Source organism: Penaeus monodon, chromosome 27 (genome assembly GCF_015228065.2).
Source record: "Penaeus monodon isolate SGIC_2016 chromosome 27, NSTDA_Pmon_1, whole genome shotgun sequence".
Classification (NCBI taxonomy): domain Eukaryota; kingdom Metazoa; phylum Arthropoda; class Malacostraca; order Decapoda; family Penaeidae; genus Penaeus; species Penaeus monodon.
The window spans coordinates 21,502,411-21,502,649 of NC_051412.1; the positions used below are offsets into that span (position 1 = coordinate 21,502,411).

At 46.0% G+C, this 239-nt stretch overlaps 1 protein-coding gene across 1 annotated transcript in view; it reads left to right on the forward strand.

Moving 5' to 3' along the window:
• LOC119590689 (hematopoietic prostaglandin D synthase-like) overlaps positions 1-239 on the forward strand; it is a gene marked incomplete at its 5' end in the record, with an annotated part of 2,696 nt that overhangs the window by 1,931 nt on the left and 526 nt on the right. Inside the window, 1 exon segment of the mRNA XM_037939376.1 lies at positions 3-239. Coding sequence (XP_037795304.1) covers positions 3-167 — 165 coding nt within the window.

Here is a 239-nt window from a genome sequence, read left to right on the forward strand (position 1 = left end):
AGCTGACTTGGGCCGACTTCATTATCAGCCTCGGCTTCGGACACATCAAGGAGAGGAAGCCCGAAATCTTTGAGAAGTTCCCCACTGTGGCCGGCCACGTTGAGAAGGTCCGCGAACTTCCCAAGATCAAGGAATGGATTAAGAAACGACCCGTGAACCCATATTAAGAAATGTAGATAGGTAGGAAGTAGAAATAAGATATATACATTGACGGAGAAAATGTGTATACGAGAAGATCG